Source organism: Watersipora subatra, chromosome 4 (assembly GCF_963576615.1).
Source record: "Watersipora subatra chromosome 4, tzWatSuba1.1, whole genome shotgun sequence".
In the NCBI taxonomy this organism is placed as follows: Eukaryota; Metazoa; Bryozoa; class Gymnolaemata; order Cheilostomatida; family Watersiporidae; genus Watersipora; species Watersipora subatra.
This window is the reverse complement of record NC_088711.1, coordinates 531,028-553,725: the sequence shown is the minus strand read 5'-3', so window position 1 is coordinate 553,725 and position 22,698 is coordinate 531,028. Positions and strand designations below refer to the sequence as shown.

The 22,698-nt window shown below is 36.2% G+C and overlaps 1 protein-coding gene across 1 annotated transcript; it reads right to left on the bottom strand.

The window, feature by feature from the left end:
• Positions 1-6: 6 nt before the first annotated feature.
• LOC137393108 (uncharacterized) lies at positions 7-22,698 on the bottom strand. Its single transcript, XM_068079526.1, has 16 exons — positions 22,604-22,698; positions 18,407-18,495; positions 18,167-18,310; positions 14,736-14,857; positions 13,847-13,988; positions 10,989-11,089; positions 9,629-9,718; positions 9,323-9,517; positions 8,379-8,432; positions 5,742-5,932; positions 4,834-4,963; positions 2,135-2,247; positions 1,947-2,005; positions 665-969; positions 384-440; positions 7-130 (listed from the first exon to the last, which is right to left on the bottom strand). The coding sequence occupies exons 1-16, from the start codon at positions 22,696-22,698 to the stop codon at positions 29-31; spliced, it is 1,989 nt and encodes a 662-aa protein (XP_067935627.1). The 3' UTR covers positions 7-28.

Sequence of the window (22,698 nt, the reverse complement as noted above, 5' to 3'; positions counted from 1 at the left end):
ATAGTAAGTTGTGATAATTGGGACCTATTCATAAATAAGGTAGGCATGTGAGGATATCACAGGGGATATCTTTAGTAGCTTCGTGGAGTTCTGGATTTCTCTTCTTGAATGCAAGACACATCTTGTCCATCTAGAAGGTGACAAATACAATTTACAAATATGTGTGTGTGGATAGTGAAGTCAAGATGCGTGTAGTGATTCAGATAAGCCTACATTTTGCAAGTATTCCAATAAATAGAAATTATTTTGTAAAAACAGCGTAATAGTTGTGTTAAACATTAGGATTGACAATGATAGCTGCCTGTAATTAATTTTACTTCCTACATTATACAAATATACGTATATTGAAAGCTTTGCCACTTGCGGCTACATGCAAAACTTACTTGGCGCTGTATATGCTCTGGGTATTTCAGAGGTTTTATTTTCGCCTTGTTCCTGTTCTAAAACAAAAAGTTAGAGACAATTGAAAGGATGAAGTCTAACGCTATCTGCGCGGTAACTTTGACTAGCAGCTCACTACAGATTTTTTCATAAATAGTTATTATAACCAACAATATCTCACTGCCAAATCAACTCCGTCGTCTCACTGCTACCAATCATAACAAGGATCACAACTAACGTTATCACACTATTACCGTTACAGTGACAATGATCCAGAACTCACTTGGTTGATGGAATAACTGTGAGAAGCGAAACTGTTAGGATGGTCAGTTGGTAAAACACAATCGGTTAAGGGTACTGGTAAGGGGATATCTGTAAGGCTGTCCTGCTCGGTGACAGAGTCACTGCTGATATCGTCCTCAAGTTTATCATTAACGTCAAGTAGAATAGGTGATCTAGATGAAAATGAAGTCCTTGGCTCCAACCCTCGAATACTGATAGGTTTGGTATAAACCCGGTGAGGAGAAATTGGTGAGTTGGGAGGCAGCAACAAAGCTGGAGAGCTTGTTGTATATCTTCTCCGACTTCCTATCGATTTAAGTCATGCTCATTTATACCAGAGACTATAATACACTCAGTAGTAATAGTCATAGCATTTGATTACTCAAGTTAGCATTAGCTGAAAAAGCACTTTGTTCACATTTAGTAACTGGTGGTGGGTGTACTGGTACAGTGATGTAACACCTTTCTGAAAGTGTAGCTTCTTTTAAATGATTCAAACTGTTTTTAATGGTGCTAGTTTAGCCACTTGTACCTACATGAGGCTTAGCTTAGTGCTAGCTTAGCCACTTGTACCTACATGCAGCATAGCTTAGTGCTAGCTTAGCCACTTGTACCTACATTCAGCATAGCTTAGTGCTAGCTTAGCCACTTGTACCTACATGCAGCTTAGCTTAGTGCTAGCTTAGCCACTTGTACCTACATGCAGCTTAGCTTAGTGCTAGCTTAGCCACTTGTACCTACATGCAGCTTAGCTTAGTGCTAGCTTAGCCACTTGTACCCACATGCAGCATAGCTTAGTGCTAGCTTAGCCACTTGTACCTACATGCAGCATAGCTTAGCTTAGTGCTAGCTTAGCCACTTGTACCTACATGCAGCTTAGCTTAGTGCTAGCTTAGCCACTTGTACCTACATGCAGCATAGCTTAGTGCTAGCTTAGCCACTTGTACCTACATGCAGCTTAGCTTAGTGCTAGCTTAGCCACTTGTACCTACATGCAGCATAGCTTAGTGCTAGCTTAGCCACTTGTACCTACATGCAGCATAGCTTAGCGCTAGCTTAGCCACTTGTGCCTACATGCAGCATAGCTTAGTGCTAGCTTAGCCACTTGTACCTACATGCAGCATAGCATCGATTTGAATGGTGTTAAAATGAGGATGTATTTTCTGTGTAGGCATTGTAAAACAAAAACTATCAGTATGCCACTTATGATTTTTCACCCAGCTGCAATAGCTAAAAGCCTCATACGTACTTCCGCCTATAAAAGAGTAATATATGCGACTTACCAAATGTCCGTAGAGGTTTAGAAGAATGTGGCGGAGAGGCTCGTTCAGGGGTGGGCAGCCTGTAAAGTAAAAAGTTCAGCTGCTCTAATGGTTTCCTTCCTCACAGAAGTAACTGAGGATAAAAAGATTTGATAAGCAACTACAAAGAATTCATCTAGCATCTAATAGCCATATATAGCCCTATTGACCTTTTATGAGTGCCTGCTGAGTCAGCAGAATAGAGGAGTTTCTTCTGCCTTACCACTCGGTCATTTACTGGCCTCTGTTGGGTACTTGGCGATCTTTGTTCGTGTTCTCCAGTCTGAATGAACATAAAATGACGTGAGCTCTTCACACAGCTAGACATGGTCCATAGATGTACATGTAATGAGAGAAAAAGTAATTGGTGAGCTAAGAATTCAATGGCCTCAAACCCATTTGGAACAGAGAAGAATATGTTATTATACAATAGATGAGAAAGATTACTGTTTTGAACGAATTGTTAGATAGGAAGCATGCAAAGGTAGAGGCCGGTGGAGGTGTGACATCAACAAAGTCTACACATTGCGTAAAAATGATTCTGAGTTTCACATCTATCTGTAAATCAGGAGTAATTATTTAGTGGAACAACTTATCATCAGGTGAGTGAGAAACGTGAATTAATATTAATATAGCCGTGTAGCCAACTACTATAAAAAACCTTTATTTGAATGTCACCTTTATTAGAATGTCACCTCTAATAGAACGCCATTATAGGACAAGGGTTGAAAAATAGACACTACGTTTTAATTGAGCGTCACATATATTTGACATTCTCTGATCTTTACAAACCCATAATAAAAAGTGATGAAGTAGAAAAGTGTCTACAAAATAGTGCTAATAATGACTCGGTTACATCAATAACAATTAATTCTTTTGTTGTTTCTGTTCGTACCAAAGTCCGTTTTCTAACTCCAAAGCTTTATGGTTTTGTCATTATAACATTGAAATAATTAATATTTGTATCAGGCCAATTACAGTGCCTTGTTTACCATGGTCTTGATACTTCGACTTACAGTATGTGATAATCGGTTTAGCAATTACAATGGAATCTGTACTACTAAAACTTCTGCTTAGCATGCATGTGCAATATAATAACTAGCAACATGTAAAAGTTTTGCTCTGCTAAAGAAATGTTTGGACGCTGATACCCACTAGTTCAGCAGTGCAGAAGCAGAGTTGAGGTGTGGACATGCAGAGAAGAGTGTAAGGTATTGAACAAACAGAAAAAAATGAAATAGTTCCAAACAAAAGCAACAATCGGAACGCAACTGGCCGAGCAAATGATGCAAATATTTTTGTTTAAAAAATGGTAATTTTTTTGTTTCTACATGTCTTATAAATATGATTTGTTTATGTCACTTGTTTTTTAATATATACTTGCATCATTCAATAGATTGTTATTATATAACTTATAAAGTTGACAGCATCACTGCAGTTATCTAAACTCGGCTTACGATAGCTTAAAAATCCTCATCTATTGCACATCAAAAGCCAGTTTCAGCTGCAAACTGGAGCAAACATATCACTGAATGCAATGAGCTTTTATGCAACACTGCTAAATATAGTAATAAAATCAAAATATGCCTTCAACTTTGGAATAAAATAAAAAAATTGAAAGCTCCAACAAATTGCAACGCAGGCTATAAGATCATCGCAGGTTACTGGCAAAGCAATAGATATCAATTGGTAGAGATTTCTCAGCTTCCCAATGCATATTTATTTAGAAATCTGTCAAGCTGGAGGTAAGTTACAGCAGATTTCTTGCATTCAAAATGGTTAATGTCGCTCCGCCCAAAAGAGACTGCAAAATATATGTGACATTAGCTTACCCATGTGAAAGATTTAAATTTACCTAATCTTCTAAAATTCTGACAAGCTATTTGAACAATACAACACCGCCCTTTATTTTAATGTCACCTCTAATAAAGCGCCACTATAAGGAAAGGGTTGAACGATAGAGCACCAAGCATTCAAATACAGGTTAAGGCAATTACCAATTTGGTTAAGGAAAATTGATGGTTATGATGGTTTTAGGGTTGTTTTGAAGCATTACTTGCTTTACTCTCTGGGATAGATTCGTTTTGATCTATTTTGCTGAACAATCCATGTTTGTTTTTTTATTAACAACCTCGTCTGATAACTCGGGCTCTGCGCCTCAAATAGCCATCCAATTGCGCATATGGGCCCTCATTACACCTTACTTTTTTCTTTTTTTGTGTGATGTGATTTAATGTAAAATAAAACAAACAAACAGGTTATATGGTATCTATTAAACTAATAGCGAACTCTATGATAAGAGTAATGCATTATTGCTTACTGTTTATTTTTACAAGTGCATGTAGCTTTTGTAAAACTCCGTTTAGGATATTCGTAATGTAAACAAACTATTTTACTAATATAATAATGTGCATTTTATATTGAGCCCAATGTTTAAAGTATATATTGCTGAGAAACATTACGTGTCCCTGTTGATCATTATGAGCAATCTTAAATTGTTGTTATAACATTTTGAAAACAAAAAAGTTTTTTGCAATATTATATTTATGAAACTTGTGTAATTATTATAAGATTTGCACATGTTAAATCTCTCGAATTTAACTGCACTAGGAGTATTTGCGCTGTATGTGCTTACAGGAATGAATTTTGTATGCAACAGTAAGAATGTTTAGTAGGAAGCAACTGAACATACCCTTATGAAAGGGACAAGCCGGGGAAGGCATGTCAAAATTATTCTTGTAAAGAGTTCGTAAAATTTTATGTCAAACTTCCACTAAAAGTTGGCAAAAGCAAATAATTTTTGTCTTTGTGAAGTAGCCAATAAGAGAGAAAGTCAATGCGTTATACGAGACAATTTAAAAAAGCCTACTTTAAGAAGCATTGATGGTGTTGCCGTATTCGGAGCCTTAAATTGTTCTGGTATTGTTATTAGCTCAGTCTCAACGTTCTCTTCATGATGACTACCAGTGTGATGTGAACTCACCGAGGCTCCCTCTGAACTGAAAAACGGATAAATATAGACTTGCTATTCAAATCCAGATATTTTACTAGCCAACAGATTATTCTGCTCAAAAGTACAGAGACATAAATTTTCATGAAAGAATTGATGACGTGCTCAGTAACACAAGGAACTCTTCACATGTATTACTGCGGTAATTACACCATAAATAAGATAATCAGTACCATTGACTAAACATTGTTCAAGCTTTTTAAATGCACGGATTTATCACAAGACTAGTACATAGTGCCAATTAACAGCTTCTGCGGATACTTGAATAAATATGTCACATGATCAGATTACGACTAGCCGATTAGACCAGGGTGAAACGAAACTGTAATGTAGCGAGCATCTATATTTGATACGGATGTTCCGGTAGAACCCGAAGCGTTTGCCATAAACTAGTGCTACGAGACGTCTTATATTCAGCCTTTTATTGGTTTTTAATTTCAAACCAATAACCACAATGTTCGAGTACGCCATCGAAATAAAGAGATTCCAAACTACATGTACAGTGTTTTCGTGATGGCTGTGATTAACTGTTCATTTTTGAGCTGTTAAGAGCTTTTAATCACATTTCCACATATTTTGCACCTACAACACAGCAGAGTGAGACATTGGTGAACCTTTTTATACCAAATAAATGTGATGTGAATTTTGTTGCAAGTAAACCGTTAAAGGATGTTTGGACTTGCCCGCCCGACCCGCACTTCTATACAATCGGTATGAAAAAGTTGATTAGTACTGCTATTTACCCAAAAAATATTATTACAAAATACCTTGCATTACATGCCTCAGTTTTTTTTGTTTTTTCATCTGGCACCTCACGATCTCCATGGCTGCCGGTCGCTTCGAAAGGCATAGATGCTGAGTCACCTATCTCATCAAACATGCTCAGTGTATACTGCGTTAAACTTCGTGGTGCCAGCTCTACACTGTTTTCAACTCTTTCAATGCATTCAGGAGGTGTCTGAAAAGAATGTCAGTGCCATAAGCTAGTCCCTGCGACCTTAATAGCTTTTGTGTAAAGAGAGCAGCATGAAAGAGAGAGATTTCAGGGAGAAAGGGAGAGGGAGAGTGAGATAGAGAGAAAGAGAGATAGATTAAGATAGAAAGAGGGATGGAGAAAGAGATAGATAAATAGTGAGATAGACAGAGAGATTGACAGAGAGATAAAAAGAGATAAATAGAAAGATATATAGAGATAGATAGAAAAAGCAAAAGATAGAGATACATAGAGAGAACCATAGAGAAATAGATAGAGGGTGAGAGAAAAGAGCAAGAGAAGAGAGCGAAGGAAAAGAGCGAGAGAAAAGAGCGCGAGAAGAAAGCGAGAGCAAAGAGCGAGAGAAAAGAACGAGGGAAGAGAACAATAGAAGGGAATGAAGGAAGAGAGCGAGAGAAGAGAGTGGAGAGAAGAGAGCGAGAAGAGAGAGAGCGAGGGAAGAGAGCGAGAGAAGAGAGCGAGAGAGAAGAGAGCAAGGGAAGAGAGCGAGAGAAGAGAGAGAAGAGAGCGAGGGAAGAGAGTGAGGGAAGAGCGAGAGAAGAGAGAGAGAAAAGAGAGCGAGGGACGAGAGCGAGAGAGAGAAGAGAGCGAGGGAAGAGAGCGAGAGAAGAGCGAGAGAAGAGAGAGAGAGAAGAGAGCGAGAGAGAAGAGAGCGAGACGAGAGAGTGAGAGAAAAGAGTGAGAGTAGACTGTGGCTCTGTTAGCCATAGTGAAACCCAAACAATAGTACAATATAGCTGTATATATGTGTACAGAAAAGACAAATGCATATGAAGTATCTGTATAGGTTTTGGGGTATGCTTATGGGGTATTCTCATGGGGAATGCTTATGGGGTATGCGTTTGAGTATGCATGTGGGACATACCTACAGCGTATGAGCATATAGCCTAGAGTATTCTCATGGGGTATCCTTATCGGGTTCATATATGATACATGCATATAGGGTATTGGTTTGGGGCATGTTTACTGCGTGTGTATGGAGTATTCTTAAAGTATTCGTCGGTACACATAAAAGGTGTGCCTATGGGGTATGCACATGGCGTATACATACAGGGTTCGGGGTATGCATATGGGGGTGTGTGTCGTGGGTATGTGTACAGGGTGCACGTGACAAGTAGACCAACGGGTTTTACGTACAATCTTTGGAGTTGAACACTCAAATAACTGTAGAGTTATGACAACTTTCACAATATTTGAAGGACATGAAAGAGTGCAAGCGCTGGATGACAATAGCTGTGTGTACATCTCTACAATGTAATATTAAAACTTTCATAAAATCTTTCTTTGTAGAATAAAATTTAGGATCACTCATCTGTATATAAAATACACAAACTGACCTGGATGTAGGATACACTAACTGACATGTATATAAGATGTACTAACTGACCTGTATATAAGATACACTAACTGACATGTATATAAGATGTACTAACTGACCTGTATATAAGATACACTAACTGACATGTATATAAGATGTACTAACTGACCTGTATATAAGATACACTAATTGACATGTATATAAGATATACTAACTGACCTGTATATAAGATACACTCACTGACATGTATATAGGATACACTAACTGACATGTATATAAGATACACTAACTGACCTGTATATAAGATACACTAACTGACATGTATATAAGATACACTAACTGACCTGTATATAAGATACACTCACTGACATGTATATAGGATACACTAACTGACATGTATATAAGATACACTAACTGACCTGTATATAAGATACACTAACTGACATGTATAAAAGATACACTAACTGACCTGTATATAAGATACACTAACTGACATGTATATAAGATACACTAACTGACATGTATATAAGATACACTAACTGACATGTATATAAGATACACTCACTGACCTGTATATAAGATACACTCACTGACATGTATATAAGATACACTGACTTGTAAGATACACTAACTGACCTGTATATAGGATACACTAACTGACATGTACATAGGATACACTCACTCGTCTATTTTCGTTGTTGATGTAAAACCTCAATGCAGAGGATAATGCCAAAGCTACGGGGATGCATTGGCTACTTGTCATTGCATACCTCCAAACATTGAAAATATTTTCCATGAGTAGCCAAGATGGATGTCAGGAAAAAATCTGCATTCTTGAGATTTCTTTTAAATGTTTTACACGCTTTGATAACATTCAATTATTATCTGCACATGCAAAATATTTAATCTTTATTGTTAGTCATAAACATAAATTCTGTAATAAATGGCTTTATCAAGGACATATATGAAGGACATATATGAAGGACATATGTACAATGCAACTGACCAGGCATTTACACTGGCCCACATAAACAATCATTAGAGGAGAGAATTGAATAAAAAATAATAAATTTAAAAAGAAAGCGGTATTACCTGAAAATTCTGAACAGCATCTTTGTGAAGAGGGGTGCTATACGCAATTGGTACCTAGAGTGTATGAAAACAAACTGTTTAAACAAAATGTCCAAATGATGCAATTAAAACAACTTATTTACAAGCTATTGGTTACTCACACTATTCAATCCTGTGCTGTATAGAAACCTTGGTAATTGTTCTTTAGCATAACATACTGATACCCTGGAGTATGCAAAACATACTGACACCCTGGAGTATGCAGAACATACTGACACCCTGGAGTATGCAGAACATACTGACACTTTGGAATATGCTAAACATATTGACACCCTGGAGTATGCAAAACATGCTGACACCCTGAAGTATGCAAAAGGTACTGACACCTTGTAGTATGCAAAACATACTGACACCCTGGAGTATGCAAAACATGCTGACACCCTGGAGTATGCAAAACATACTGACGCCATGGAGTATGCTAAACATATTGACACCCTGGAGTATGCAAAACATACTGACACCCTGGAGTATGCAAAACATATTGACACCCTGGAGTATGCAAAACATACTGACACCCTGGAGTATGCAAAACATATTGACACCCTAGAGTATAAAAAACATACTGACACCCTGGAGTATGCAAAACATAATGACACCATGGAGTATGCTAAACATAATGACACCCTGGAGTATGCAAAACATGCTGACACCATGGAGTATGCAAAACAAACTGACACCCTGGAGTATGCAAAACATACTGACACCCTGGAGTATGCAAAACATATTGACACCCTGGAGTATGCAAAATATACTGCCACTCATTGTATGTAAAATTCATTAACATCCAGGTTTACATTGCAACGGTAAAAAGTGCAACACTGCTTGGCAAAAGCATTCCGTGACACAGTATTAAGGAAGAAGCATGAAACATCCTGAAACTAGGTAAGAAGAAAAACAAAGCATACCTGACCAACATTTGCTGGGGAATTGTCATTCCTTACTTGCGTTTCATTTGTGCTATGATTTAGTAAAAGCTCACTCTTGTCTTCCACGTCTTTAGCTACACTCGAAAGTGCAACACATGTATTGCGTAAGATTGTTCCGAGGCAGTCTAAAGAGTTATGCAGATCTAAAGAAGATACCTCTCTGGCCGTTAAAACCTACATAAGAATGACTACAAAAGTAATAAATGTGCATTGCGGAAATAGGAGTCTATGATTGGAAGACAAGAATTTAAGCATTAAACACACAAGATACAGGTTGAAACTCACGTCTTCTTGTACTCGCTCGAGAGGCACTATATGATGCTTGTATCTGGCTATCTGTGGTAGAGGTGGTGTCCCAATATATCTTTTGGATACCTGCTCATATGTTTGCATGCGAGTCAGAAATGGTAACAAATGGTAAATAAGACTCTCTATGAAAATGGATTAAATAAGGTTTCGATACCATTTCATTTCCTCGATGGTTAAATAAAAAATGAAAAGAGCAACCACACTAATATTTGTCATATTAAACTAAAAGTGTTTTTGCTTAAAATGAGCAGGAACTAACTAGGTGGCATGTTCAAAGATGGCTATGAGTAAAGATGAACTCTTCATAAAGTGTGATAACTCTAACCTCATCATCGGCAGACTTGCTTTATTGGCAATGGTACAATAAACCATTGCCAATAAAGCATAAGTGTTCATAATATCTTACATGGAATATATATATACTGTAAATTCCGACATACAAGTCGACGCGAGGTATAATTCAAGGTCTACTAGTTTGATTTTAAAATCCTGGTTTTGACATTAACATGCCTGCCATACAAGGCGACACGACTTCTTTGGCTAAAATAGCTTGACCGAAAGTCTATTGGGCATCGGAGGAAGGTGATGCGTAGCTGAGGAATTGTCATTCAAAAGCGCCATCAGCAAAAACAACCATGTTTTTTTCTTGTGCTGACGACAATCCATACAGCAATTTACAAAAGAACGAGAGATGACAGTTCTAGCAAAAACCACTAGGCATGAAAAACAATACCTCACTATCGTATTGGCCCACCTCACCAATAGAATGAAACTACCACCTTTGATAATACATACGGTTTTAACATAAAAGCAATGGCAGAAGACAGATTTCTGCCAGATATCGGGATTCATGTGCAAGAAAAAGGTTGGACGATAGTGAATGTGTCAAATGGATTACCAAGGTGCGAGTTCATGGACATATACTACGAAAAAAATTAAATTTGAAAAAAACATTAATCCAAGAGAGAATCCTAGCGAAGACAATTTGAATGGTGAAGAATAAGACTTTGTGTTTGAACCATCTTATGTTGAGTAGGATTACTAGCATTTTACTATTTTATAAACAAATCTCTATGTCATATCATATCATTTTGATTTGTGATGGACTTTAATTTTGCTAAAGTTCTTGTCATAAAAGATGTGACCGCCGTATAAGTCGAGGATGGATTGTTAAGTTAGAAATTTGATGTCAAATTTTTAACTGATACGCGGGAATTTACAGTATATACATACACTGTATATACTCTAAAATTTATATATAAATATATATATATATATATCTGGACTATTATCCAACAATTAGTAAAACACCTGCTTTGCCATGACAAAGTCATACCTGAGCAGGAGGGAACGAGTCTTCTACGGTAACCCAAGTGTCTGCTGATGAAACTTGAGACACGTTGGCATCTGCTATAGATACCTTAGCTGTGTTAAACTCTGCAAAAGAACTTGTAAGCTAGCCAGCATTTACAAACATCATCAGACAATTTAACTCCGATAATGAATCTTTAAACGCATTGAGATTGGCAAAATGTTACAACTGACAAAAAAACATGTGAGTACATGTACAGGTAGTCCTCATTTAACGAAGCAATCATTTAATGACAACTCGAAACAATGATTTACCTTAAACTGTCCACGATTTGTTGAACCGAAATCCCTTGTAATTACAGCGGCGCAGTGGCAGCGCAGTTGTGAACGTAACTGTTTGTCATCACATAAGTACAAGTTGGCTAAGGCAAGGTAGTCACTCTCTACCCATCTCTCACTCAATATCTTTCGCCGTCAGTCGCACGCTTTCGAGAGTTTTATGTGTACGTAGTGTTCGTTTTTACACTCAATACTCTTATATTCCTCAGAATGTCGAAAAAAAAATGTACTACTCCTCAAGGGTCGATATATTTATAACTAGTTGACTACCTGGCATTGCATGGGTAATAAACAGGTTTTTGCATAGAAAAGTCATTGTTAATCAACGTACAACATTTACCATTCTAACTTCTAAATAAAGGTGTTTGTCTATTTCTGTGTGTGCGACAAGTTATATTAAGTTTATGCTATATATACATATGTTTATAGCATTTTGGGGAAGTATGGGCATGTATTTTTCTTCTAGTAGTTCAAGTGTGGTAGCTGAAGCATGCCTGGGCACACATTTTTTGCGCAATTATAGATAGGCAAGTGTAATAAGTATGACCACAATTATTTGACACTGTAGCCAGGTGGCCGCATGGTGAAGTGGATAACACTGACAGTCTGCAAAACTGGTTTCTGAGTTCAATATCATTGCCTGAAGCAGTTTTATTCGTTCCTAGATTTTAATCGCTATAACTGGACATACGATAGATAAACACTTAGACCCATGGATATGCTATAACTGGACATACGATAGATAAACACTTAGACCCATGGATATGCTATAACTGGACATACGATAGATAAACACTTAGACCCATGGATATCCTATAACTGGACATACGATAGATAAACACTTAGACCCATGGAAATCCTATAACTGGACATACGATAGATAAACACTTAGACCCATGGATATGTTATAACTGGACATACGATAGATAAACACTTAGACCCATGGATATGCTATAACTGAACATACGATAGATAAACACTTAGACCCATGGATATGTTATAACTGGACATACGATAGATAAACACTTAGACCCATGGATATGTTATAACTGGAGAGACGATAGATAAACACTTAGACCCATGGATATCCTATAACTGGACATACGATAGATAAACACTTAGACCCATGGATATGCTATAACTGGACATACGATAGATAAACACTTAGACCCATGGATATCCTATAACTGGACATACGATAGATAAACACTTAGACCCATGGATATGTTATAACTGGACATACGATGGATAAACACTTAGACCCATGGATATCCTATAACTGGACATACGATAGATAAACACTTAGACCCATGGATATGCTATAACTGGACATACGATAGATAAACACTTAGACCCATGGATATGTTATAACTGGACATACGATAGATAAACACTTAGACCCATGGATATGTTATAACTGGACATACGATAGATAAACACTTAGACCCATGGATATGTTATAACTGGAGAGACGATAGATAAACACTTAGACCCATGGATATCCTATAACTGGACATACGATAGATAAACACTTAGACCCATGGATATGCTATAACTGGACATACGATAGATAAACACTTAGACCCATGGATATCCTATAACTGGACATACGATAGATAAACACTTAGACCCATGGATATGTTATAACTGGACATACGATAGATAAACACTTACACCCATGGATATGCTATAACTGGACATACGATAGATAAACACTTACACCCATGGATATGCTATAACTGAACATACGATAGATAAACACTTAGACCCATGGATATGTTATAACTGGACATACGATAGATAAACACTTAGACCCATGGATATGTTATAACTGGAGATACGATAGATAAACACTTAGACCCATGGATATGTTATAACTGGACATACGATAGATAAACACTTAGACCCATGGATATCCTATAACTGGACATACGATAGATAAACACTTAGACCCATGGATATGCTATAACTGGACATATGATAGATAAAGATTGAGTTACATAAATTGTTAAGACATTTGCAACGTGCTGTCACACTACTCTGGTGAGCAAATCACTCTTTTATTCTTTCCTTCATTGACAGCAATCACATTTATTATTTTATCATATATTCTATGACCTTATTGGTTTTATACACTGTTCAGAAATGAAGTTTATATTCATTCAAGAATGACAAAAAATAGAAAAGATTCTGTACGCATGGTTGCGTAGTATACTACAATATATACTGCCAATAATGACAAAATGCCAAGGAATGTTCACTTCCTATATTCTAGTGTAGCCTAAATTTTGAAATTTATGACTAGAAAATTAAAAATACTGCAATATTGCCAAAACAATAAATAAGGCTTGAATGTTTAAAAGATAAGGTAAAAGATCCTATAATGCCGAATAATAATAAAAGTGGCTAACCTGTAAGTTTTTACAATCTTGAAATTTGTTTTACGACGAATTCATTAATCGACGGGGCTTATAGAACGAATTACCATCACTAAACAAGGACGACCTGTATTAAAAATCTTAGCGAATTTGTTGACAAACTTACTAGCAGGTGATACATTGGAAACATTATAACTAGGTGACGTATCTTGAACAGAAAGTTTAGAAATCTCAGTTGGACTACCAAAGGTTTTGATTGTCCTTCTTTGATTTTTGTCCTTCATAGGAATTGGAGAGCCTGCAGGACTCTGTAATATAAGAGAGAACTAGTGAGACTCTGTAATATAATAGAGAACTAGTAAGACTCTGTAGTATAATAGAGAACTAGTAAGACTCTGTAATATAATAGAGAACGAGTAAGACTCTGTAATATAATAGAGAACAAGTGAGACTCTGTAATATAATAGAGAACAAGTGAGACTGTGTAATATAATAGAGAACTAGTGAGACTCTGTAATATAATAGAGAACTAGTAAGACTCTGTAATATAATAAAGAACTAGTGAGACTCTGTAATATAATAGAGAGCTAGTGAGACTCTGTAATATAAGAGAGAACTAGTGAGACTCTGAATTGTAAGAGAGAACTAGTGAGACTCTGTAATATAATAGAGAACTAGTGAGACTCTGAATTATAATAGAGAACTAGTGAGACTCTGTAATATAATAGAGAACTAGTGAGACTCTGAATTATAAGAGAGAACTAGTGAGACTCTGTAATATAATAAAGAACTAGTAAGACTCTGTAATATAATAGAGAACAAGTGAGACACTGTAATATAATAGAGAACAAGTGAGACTCTGTAATATAATAGAGAACTAGTAAGACTCTGTAATATAATAGAGAACTAGTGAGACTCTGTAATATAATAGAGAACTAGTAAGACTCTGAATTATAAGAGAGAACTAGTGAGACTCTGTAATATAATAAAGAAGTAGTGAGAACGTCACTTTACACTTTAGTCTGTAACGCAACAGACTAAAGTACGGTTCATACTTCTGTCATATCCAGGACATTTTTGGCATATCTGGCTCCAATCAGGGTAGAGTTAACTGGCCGTTTAGGTTTAGATATTAACTTTTTGTGAGCATTTGTTACTTGTGGAGATGTTTCTAAATCTAAAATAAAACTAGAACTTTACAAACATTGAAATGAATATTTTGTCAGTAAGCTAATGTGAGCTTTTAATTAACCAATGACTCCGGGGCAGTTTTACTCGTTTTCAACATGAAGTTTATTGATTTATGTAGTTACTGCATTAGAACTCATTACTATGCATTCAATTATTGCTGTACAAGCTAGTGTTACGCTTTATATATAATGGCTAAACAAAACAGTATCTCGTTATGTCTTGACTTTACCTGTTTGTTGCTAAGATATAACATGTGCTTTTAGAAAAGCAAGTTCAAAATTTTTACACTCAAAATTATCTTAATAATTATAATATAATCCTTACTCAAGGTCACTTTTACACAACATTTACTTTTAGTAGACACTTGAAGTGCTTGATCAGTCAACATAGCAGCCTACCAGACCCAGTTCATTTTATAGGCTGTGGAGGTGCTATTATACATGACAATCTTCCATCATACGTAGTTGCATCAAATGCCCAATAAAAAGTTACAGTGATCAGTAGAACAAGCGACTACCATCCTACACTTGGCTTATTGTCAATGCTAGTTGAAATTTACTAGCAGTTGAGAAACGCGCAATAACACTATATACAAGCAGACTACAGAAGAGTGTACGATTTGATGATGTGCAAACATATGATTTGCAAACATATCCAGTAGTTGAACTATGTACATTGTTCGTCTCTACATCTGCAAAAATATTCCCACCAAAGTAGACAATACATATACTAGCTGAGTCATAAATTGGTTGTTCATTATTTAAACTGCACCGGTTAAAGCTCTCGATTCCAGAGTATTAGGCACAAAAACATTAAGCCAAGAGTTGTCTTCCCTAAAAACTATGTTTGGCTACAACTGTTCGTGAAAAATTCCGGGATTTGCGCAATCATGAAAAGAAGTCCTGACCTAAATCAGAATGCCAAGTACTGACAGCAGGGGAAGCACACCCTGAGGAAGAACGAACCCCAGTAGAGCATGGTGACAGGAAACATGGCAATGATGCAGCAGATAGACTTTTCGAGTCTTAATGAGAATTCGCAAAAGGGAATGACCAAATGTTGTTATTTTTGCATCATCTTTTTACTAGAGCCATGGAAACTCTATAACAGATCCTCATTCATGTCATGGGAACCAGTGCACTATTCCATATCTCAATATCCAAACATGTCTGCACAGGAATTAAAGTTCATAACACCATATCCTACAGATTGAACGCTATTGTAAGCACTCCTTCATACAACATCATGACTGCACACCGATAGTGTGTATGTAACTTATTAGAACAGTGTCTATATGCATATATATTTACCAAAATGTGCGCATAAAAGTTATTTTGCGACATATTGGCAGAGAATGCTTGTGCAGGTCGAGCCTGCCATAGCCTGTGCTCTAGTGAACTGCCTCCTAGTCTTCATGCAAGCAAAGTAAGCAAGACTATTGAAATTTTATAATATACAAGTGCAGTGGGGATGTAGGAATCGACACCCACTATCATTGAAAATTGGAAAGTCATTCACAACATGTGATTTCTCTGCCAAATGTTACAAACCTATCAGATTTAGTTTTTTAAACTATTAATACATAAAACTCTAACAGCAATAGTATTAATAAAACTGTAATACTAATAATATTAATAAATCTATTAATACTAATTAATTGATTAGATTGTTAATCTTAGAGACTTGCTACCTGATCATAGAGACTTGCGATCTTATCATAAAGACTTGCTACCCTATCTTAGAGACGCTTGTTAACATATCTTAGAAGCTTTTGGTACCTGATCTTAGAGACCTTTATTATAATTTTATTACCTTATCTTGGAGACTCTCAAACAGAAGTATAAGCTTTGCAATGCGTAGGTTTAGTGTCTTAGCGAGTACTAGCAGTGCTTTGCAATGCGTAGGTTTAGTGTCTTAGCGAGTAATAGCAATGCATGGGGTAACTTACTCTAATTGACATTACATTCAATTTTTATTAACTTTTTATTTTCACTTACAAAACCGTAAAGTTTTGAGACATTGTGGATGTTGTTTGTTAGAAACTAGTTCATATTCAGAGACGAACATCCGCTCAAACAGTACGTCGTAGGTCCAAAAGTTCATATGTACAAGTGGCTGTAAAATGCTGTTTGGCTGTATTAGCTTTATTGCTATGATTGAGTTGCATGTTTAAAGGAAACTTTTGGTAACATTTAACATAGCTTATGCATATGTTTTAGAGACATAGCTTATGTATATGTTTGAGAGACATAGCTTATGCATATGTTTGAGAGACATAGCTTATGTATATGTTTGAGAGACATAGCTTATGTATATGTTTGAGAGACATAGCTTATGCATATGTTAGAGAGACATAGCTTATGCATATGTTTGAGAGACATAGCTTATGCATATGTTTGAGAGACATAGCTTATGCATATGTTTGAGAGGCATAGCTTATGCATATGTTTGAGAGACACAGCTTATGCATATGTTTGAGAGACATAGCTTATGTATATGTTTGAGAGAGATAGCTTATGTATATGTTTGAGAGACATAGCTTATGCATATGTTTGAGAGACATAGCTTATGCATATGTTTGAGAGACATAGCTTATGCATATGTTTGAGAGACATAGCTTATGCATACTTTTGAGAGACATAGCTTATGCATATGTTTGAGAGACATAGCTTATGCATATGTTTGAGAGACATAGCTTATGCATATGTTTGAGAGACATAGCTTATGCATATGTTTGAGAGACATAGCTTATGCATATGTTTGAGAGACATAGCTTATGCATATGTTTGAGAGACATAGCTTATGCATATGTTTGAGAGACATAGCTTATGCATATGTTTGAGAGACATAGCTTATGCATATGTTTGAGAGACATAGCTTATGTATATGTTTGAGAGAGATAGCTTATGTATATGTTTGAGAGACATAGCTTATGCATATGTTTGAGAGACATAGCTTATGCATATGTTTGAGAGACATAGCTTATGTACATGCATATGTTTGAGAGACATAGCTTATGCATATGTTTGAGAGACATAGCTTATGCACATGCATATGTTTGAGAGACATAGCTTACGCATATGTTTGAGAGAGAGAATTATCCCCACCATGAATTGATGCTATTACTAAATACATGCTACATGTGTATCAAACTATGGCATAGAGGTACAAAATTGCTAGATTTCATAACTTTAATACCACAAACAAAATAACAAGTATAGTAGCAAAAGAATTACAATGAAACATCTAACACAATTTTTCTTATTTCAGAAACACATATCGACATTAAACTTGCCTCTGGCTGACTTGATAGTCGAGTATCCTGCAGCATAGCTATAATCAGCAATATCTTTCCCGTACAGTCCAATTGTCGAATTTCCCTTTCCTGGCTTCATCAGAGAGATGTCAGCAATATTTTCGACTAGAACAAATGAATTTGCTAAAAGCATTGTCAGATTTCTAATTGACTACAATAGTAAGATTAAATTGTCCAATTTAGCTTAAAATAACATATTTTAATGTGCCATAACCGTACAAAAAGCATCATCACACTTTTCAGCCCGTCTCTCTATTTCTGGCTCACTGTCCGATGAGGTGAATCCTGTGTGTAAAGGATCCATAATTCTAAAAAATATGTAAAACAGTATTAATGCAACACCAACTACACATGTTATGACTAACAATTTGTTAAATAGAAAAGATAAGGAAAAAATCAGAGAAAGAAGGCTATTAGTGTCTAGTGCTATTGCTTTATCTCCTTTTTCAGTTAGCTGTTTATATTTATACTCGCCACTTGGCTGCTTTAGCTATGCTTGTCAGTTGGCTATTTTAATCTGTCACTTGGCTATTTTTTGATCTGTAGTATAATTATCGTAATGTTAAGTTCTCTCCGGCATACCATACTTAAACTTCTCTTATAGTACACAAATTGTTGATCGAGAACCGAAGTCAGATGATGTCGAAAGCGATGGTGCAGATCCTCGGAAACAATAGAACATGAAGTGAAATGAAATACTTACAAAACTCCAAAAGATAAATGATCATGACATGAGCTACTTGGAGATATCTATGATTATTCACATCATATGATAGTACCAGATCCTTTTAGAAAATACTATTAGAGCAATCATATGCACAAATGTCAACCATTTGACAAAAAATGCTAAAAATTGATGCATAACTGCTCGAATGTTAAACTCTGAGTGAATAGTTTGTAATGCACAACAAGAACAAAGAATGCAGATTCAATATTTTTCAGCTTTTTGTTGTGATACAAATGTGTTTGCGATCTCGTTTAATAAACTCAGTGTGCTATCTTGAAAGTGAGTCAATCTTCTTTCCAAATGATAAGTTGCATCCATAAGGGTAACCATGACAGCCTAGCATGGAAAATAATGCATGCTTGAAATGGTAATAAGCTGATCATTTAGCAGAAAATTTGAAAAGTTTACCTTGTTTTATTTAGACCAAATACTTCAGGATAGAATGTTATGCTTAACTGCAGACTTGTATTTAAAGACAGTCAAACAACATACGCTGTCTTCTCTGCTCAGTCAAATAGACTGAACGTAAAAAATCAAAAACATCTGTTGCCAATAAAAAATAAACTCAGTGTCTACTTTGCAGTAATACATTTTGTCTTACAAATTTATTTAGAGAACCCACAAAACTCGTTTGTGATAACATAGACATCTTCCTTCCTTTTCTGTAGTAATGATATCTGCATACATTCTGTAGATGATATCTCCCATTATAATGACATTGCCAATATAATATCAAAGTGAAGTAATGATCATCTTATCCGATTGGGCATGAACAAACCTCAGCTATTTCAATACTTTTTTTTAAAACTTTTCTTTTAAACCTCGTGCCTATTTTCCAAGGCCTTTTACAAACTCTTTACGCTCCATGACTCATCATAAGGTGTGTCCTCACTCAGCGATATGCTTCCCAATACACTCCCATTCTTGTGTTATTTACCACTAGAGTAGAACATGATTATCTACCGTGTTCTCTTAGCTGGAGATTCCTAAGTCATAGCTCTTCTTTGATGCAATAGATAGCAGATGTGGTATTCACTCATCATGTCAACTAAGAAGTATTAATGGCAAAAGCCAACTTTGTTTCACGTTTAATCTTTTTACGTGTTTAATCTTTTTACGTTTCTCAACCCTATTTCCACCAGAAATTTTAGCAGCCAAAGCTGCCATTTTGTTGCAGTCTCAAGTGAGCTAAATTGCCCCAATAACTTTGGCGAGATCCTCTAAATAAGCAGCTCGTCATGACTTCACTTTGGTTATGTAAGATAGCAGACTTCACTGCTCCAAAGCAAGCTATTTTGCCTTCAAGGACTGCTAACTTTTTTTCCTTTTAATTGAGGTTTTCTAACTTTCCATTACAGTCACAAAATCAATGCTCTTAAAGAATTGCCATATTTTTCCTCTAGTTGCTCTAATTAAGAGTGCACATTGGTCAAGTTCACATTGGTCAATACGTTTCATCCTTCATCAACTAAACCCTCTAGTCAATCACAGCCAAGTGGATGTTGCTGAACTAATGTGTACAGTGGTACCTTTCTTAGTCCAATTGCTGCACTAATCATTAATTGTGGCACTATCCCTAGCATTGCTCCTTGATGACCAGCCCTAGACAAATTGCCATATTTCACAGATCACACAAAAAATGCATTGAAAAGTGATATCAGTCCCTCTCTCTATATGGGCTCTATCATTACATTTTCAGGAACTCATCACCAAAAGCTTAATCCTAAAGCGGGCCAATTGGAGCCACCTGATAAAGTGTAGTCAGCTAAGACATTTTATTGATCTCAATACACATGGGTGTAATACTATGGAGTAAGCCAGCTGAGCTAAGCACTGAGCCAGCACAACCAAGAACGACCTGTCCTGGCAATCTAGATCAGTGAGAGGAGCTAACCACAACCCTACATATATATAAAGGGCAGTTGCATTTTTAAGCATGAGGGAGAGGGGGATAGAAAAAAAAGGAAGAGGGTGCGACAGAGACATACTACTCGTGCTATATTTCTGAAACCAATGATTTATTTGTAACTCGTTTAAATGGATTTCACTGCTTGAAACTGCTTTTATGTCTACGACATAAAAATAAAAATGTCCATAAAAATCCTCCCTCTGGTACTCATCATCGGGCTTCTGCAAAGTTTCCAAGGTAATGAATTCATCATACGTTTACTGATCCTCAAAATGGAGATCTTCAAAATAGAGTAACAACTTTTTCCTAGCAGTTGAGGTCAATTCAAAGTGGCCTGAACTATATCAATAGTGCCAATAACAACATTTAGAAACATATCTGCTTGTCTATGCTTATGTAATGTAACTATCACCGAGTATGGACTACAGTCTACCTCTGGAGAAAAACTAATTGTATATTAAAAATCACATCATGACTCACAGGTATGGACAAGCTGAGAGACCAGCCAAAAAAAAAATTGCATCTACAAGCCAAATAATTTGCCACACGGACAAATAGTGACTCAATTTTTGTTACGGTACTGAATAACTGTCTACAGCACTTTGAAAACGATACCATCTGATCTTAAGAAGACTATATAGCGGGAACATATAGGCTAAGCCAAATATCGCAAGATGTCTACTTTAAATAAAAATGGATGATCACCAGATGTCCTTTTTAAACCATTCTAAGCAGGCTGGCTAGCATGATACCTAAACTATAGGTTACAGAACAAAAAAGGCTCAGAAAAATAGTGTGATTACAGACCATATTAGAAGTTGCATGTATTGAGTAAAATTGGTAACATTTTTAGTCGATGGCAATAAGACAAAGTGATCACTTACACACTACCGTAAAGCAGGGCTTTATGATAATACAACTTGAAATTTTAAGCTAACAGGCTGCGAACTTACATGACCTAAAATATGAATGTAGTTATGCGTTATACAAAGATCATAAATGAACAGAAATAAAGTCAAATAATTAACAGAATGACGTGGTATGCTTTGTACTGAAAAGTAATTTTGCCAGCAACCACTAATTTGTGGGATCGATTACTAGTTGTTTGACCCTTACTTGGACTTAGTTCTCATATTGTAAATGAAACTGCCGCTTCCTTTACTTTCTACAATACAGTCGAGCAATAATACCGAGTGTTAAACTTCAATGATATATATATTTATGTAAATAAACACACAGCAGCATACATGTAAAATAGGGAATAAACCATTTGCAAACATGCAGAGAGTGTGCTCATAATTCTGCTCAAACGATAGTTTTGTAAAGAATTTCGCCGTCCTTTACTCAGGCGCGATCTAGATTGCAATGAATGTTGCATAAATTGTAAGAAAAGTGAGTATGGTTTTTCTTTCGTTTTATTCCGAAGGAATTCCCATTAATCGTGGAGCTGCGACTACTCTGCTCTCCTAGTGAGAACGTTCCCTATATATACATATATTTTTCCCGGATCGTATAATGGAACCGGTATAGGAAACCATATATAAACAATGATTAATAGAGTCGCTAACACCTTGGCTTAGTTACAGCCAAACTAACAAAGGATTAGTGATAAGACAGGTAATAAAGACAGACACAATATGCAAAATATATATAAGACTAATTATGTGCGAGTATATGAAATATCAGAAATAAATTCGTGGCCTGGCGTTCGCCACAGCTTCATGCACCTTTTATATCTTTTCTCCTTTGTAGGCTCCGCCCACTTTTCTCTTTGTTTTACGTTTGGTCTTTTAGTACGGTCTCCTCGATCATACGAGTGTTCTCAACGGTGACCGAGCCTTCTCCGGTTAGCGGAAGACTCGGCTCTGTAACCAT